At 43.6% G+C, this 3207-nt stretch overlaps 1 protein-coding gene across 1 annotated transcript in view; it reads left to right on the forward strand.

Annotated features, from left to right (window-relative positions):
* The window catches only part of LOC129713459 (protein ERGIC-53-like), a 64197-nt gene extending 61885 nt beyond the window's left edge, over nucleotides 1–2312 (forward strand). Inside the window, 1 exon segment of the mRNA XM_055662505.1 lies at nucleotides 1830–2312. Coding sequence (XP_055518480.1) covers nucleotides 1830–1866 — 37 coding nt within the window. The 3' untranslated portion in view covers nucleotides 1867–2312.
* The last annotated feature ends 895 nt before the right edge of the window (nucleotides 2313–3207 follow it).

The raw sequence follows: 3207 nt of genomic DNA on the forward strand, positions 1-3207 counted from the left end.
CTCGTCTCCCTTCTAAATGGCTTACTCCTTATTCTTAAACTGTGTGGCCCCTGGTTCTGGACTCACCCAACATCGGGAACATGTTTCCTGCCTCTAGCGTGTCCTAGCCCTTAACAATCTTATATGTTTCAATGAGATCACCTCTCATCCTTCTAAACTCCAGAGCGTACAAGCCCAGCCGATCCATTTCTCTCAGCATATGACAGTCCCGCCATCCCGGGAATTAACCTTGTAAACCTACGCTGCACTCCCTCAATAGCAAGACTGTCCTTCCTCAAATTAGGGGACCAAAACTGCACACAATGCCCCAGGGTAGTGCAGACATTGAGAGGTGTTATCTGTGAGATTGGAGTTCACAACTTAGTGAAAGGGTTAATGAACGGCTGACTTGATCACAGCTGTTGTGGACTGAAGGAAGAGCAGTCTCATTTCTGACTCGGTGAACTCTCAGTATTACCTGGCAAAGCAAATTGAAGGATCTGATGCTTAAGAAAGAACTGCAGATGCTGGAAAAATGGAAGGTAGTCAAAAATGCTGGAGAAACTCAGCGGGTGAGGCAGTATGTAAGTTAGTAAGTTTATTGGCCAAGTATTCACATACAAGGAATTTGCCTTGGTGCTCCACCCACAAGTAACAATATGACATACAGTGACAGTTACGAATGACTCAGAAAACACTAAACATTAATAATAATAAAACATTAATGATAAAACACCATTGATCAAGCATGTGAACCAACAAAATACCAGATCAAACAAAGGGAGGCTACAGATTTTTGGCTGTTGAGTAGAGCAACTACTCGTGGATAAAAACTGTTTTTATGTCTGGCTGTGGCAGCTTTGACAGTCCGGAGTCGCCTTCCAGAGGGAAGTGGTTCAAAGAGTTTGTGGCCAGGGTGAGATGGGTCAGAGATGATCTTGCCCGCTTCTATGGAGCGAAGGAATAGGTGACGTTTCGGGTCGAGACCTGGATGTTGGCCAGGTTTTGTCCTGCTCCTCCTTTCTCCCAGCTTTCTTCCCCCCTCCCCTACATCCACTGAAGAAGGGTCCCAACCCAAAACGTTGTCCTGAGATGCTGACCTCGGTGAGCTTACTCCAGCACTTTTTCTCTTCTTTTGTAATCCAGCATCTGCAGTTCCTTTGTTTCGAAATAAAACAACAATCTTCCATGAAAACAGTATAACCATATAATAACCATATAATAACCATATAACAATTACAGCACGGAAACAGGCCATCTCGACCCTTCTAGTCCGTGCCGAACACGTATTCTCCCCAAGTCCCATCTACCTGCGCTCAGACCATAACCCTCCATTCCCTTCCCATCCATATAACTACCCAATTTATTTTTAAATGATAAAAACGAACCTGCCTCCACCACCTTCACTGGAAGCTCGTTCCACACAGCCACCACTCTCTGAGTAAAGAAGTTCCCCCTCATGTTACCCCTAAACTTCAGTCCCTTAATTCTCAAGTCATGTCCCCTTGTTTGAATCTTCCCTACTCTCAGTGGGAAAAGCTTTTCCACGTCAACTCTGTCTATCCCTCTCATCATTTTAAAAACCTCTATCAAGTCCCCCCTTAACCTTCTGCGCTCCAAAGAATAAAGCCCTAACTTGTTCAACCTTTCTCTGTAACTTAGTTGCTGAAACCCAGGCAACATTCTAGTAAATCTCCTCTGTGCTCTCTCTATTTTGTTGACATCCTTCCTATAATTAGGCAACCAAAATTGTACACCATACTCCAGAATTGGCCTCACCAATGCCTTGTACAATTTTAACATTACATCCCAACTTCTATACTCAATATTTATATGTTTCTGTTTTACAGGAATCGAAGGGAAACCAATTCAAAGAAATATTATTGAGGACACACGGCTGATTTTTTTGGCAACGTATATTCTGAGGACAGTATTTGTAAATGAGGTTGATCAATAATGGGTTTTTTTTTAAACCCAGCTTCTCTCCTGAAAGATGAGCATTGGTAACCACCGTCGCTGTAGAAAATGAACAGATTTCCTTCTGATTGAGAAAAGTTTTCAAAGAGTAATCCACTTAAATATACTGACTAGCATTTGTATTAACTTACCCTAGAAGGTCTTTTCTATGGAGTTTTTTTTTTGTATGTCAACTTAAAGATTTATATCAAATTTACCAAAGCAGTGGGCATCACGGGTCTTTACATTAATTGAAGTGAATAATCCAAATGTAAGTGTTAATTTATTTCAAGGCAGTCTTGTATAAATATATATTTTAACATCATGGAATTAATGTCAAATAAAATGCATTGCAATCCTTGCTGGAGTGAAAGTGGGAGATAAAGACCTCTAATTCTTAAGCGGTGGTACAGCGGTAGAGTTGCTGCCTTACAGTGCCAGGGTCCCGGGTTCGATCCTGACTACGGGTGCTGTCCGTGCTAAGTTTCTGCGTTCTCTCTCTCTGATCCTCGCGGGTTTTCTCTGGGTTACAAAGATATAACTAAGGTTGACAAAAATGCCGGAGAAACTCAGCGGGTGCAGCAGCATCTATGGAGCGAAGGAGATAGGCAACGTTTCGTGCCGAAACGTTGCCTATTTCCTTCGCTCCATAGATGCTGCTGCACCCGCTGAGTTTCTCCAGCATTTTTGTGTACCTTCGATTTTCCAGCATCTGCAGTTCCTTCTTAGACACAAAGATATAACTGTTGGGGGAGTCCAGAACCAGGGGCCACACACAGTTTAAGAATCAGGGGTACGCCTTTTAGAACGGAGACGAGGAAACACTTTTTCTCACAGAGAGTTGTGAGTCTGTGGAATTCCCTGCCTCAGAGGGCGGTGGAGGCCGGTTCTCTGGATGCTTTCAAGAGAGAGCTAGATAGGGCTCTTAAAGATTGTGGAGTCAGGGGATATGGTGAGAAGGCAGGAACGGGGTACTGATTGGGGATGATCAGCCATGATAGAAACATAGAAAATAGGTGCAGGAGTAGGCCATTCGGCCCTTTAAGCCTGCACCGCCCTTCAATATGATCATGGCTGATCATCCAACTCATGATCACATTTAATGGCGGTGCTGGCTCGAAGGGCCGAATGGCCTACTCCTGCACCTATTGTCTATTGTCTACAGGTTTGTAGGTTAACTGGTTTTGATAAAAACATGTAAATTATCCCTTATGTGGAGGATAGATAGAAAAAGTATCCAGGGACCGCTGGTCAGTACGGACTCGATGGGCC

This window comes from Leucoraja erinacea, chromosome 36, assembly GCF_028641065.1.
Source record: "Leucoraja erinacea ecotype New England chromosome 36, Leri_hhj_1, whole genome shotgun sequence".
NCBI lineage: Eukaryota > Metazoa > Chordata > Chondrichthyes > Rajiformes > Rajidae > Leucoraja > Leucoraja erinaceus.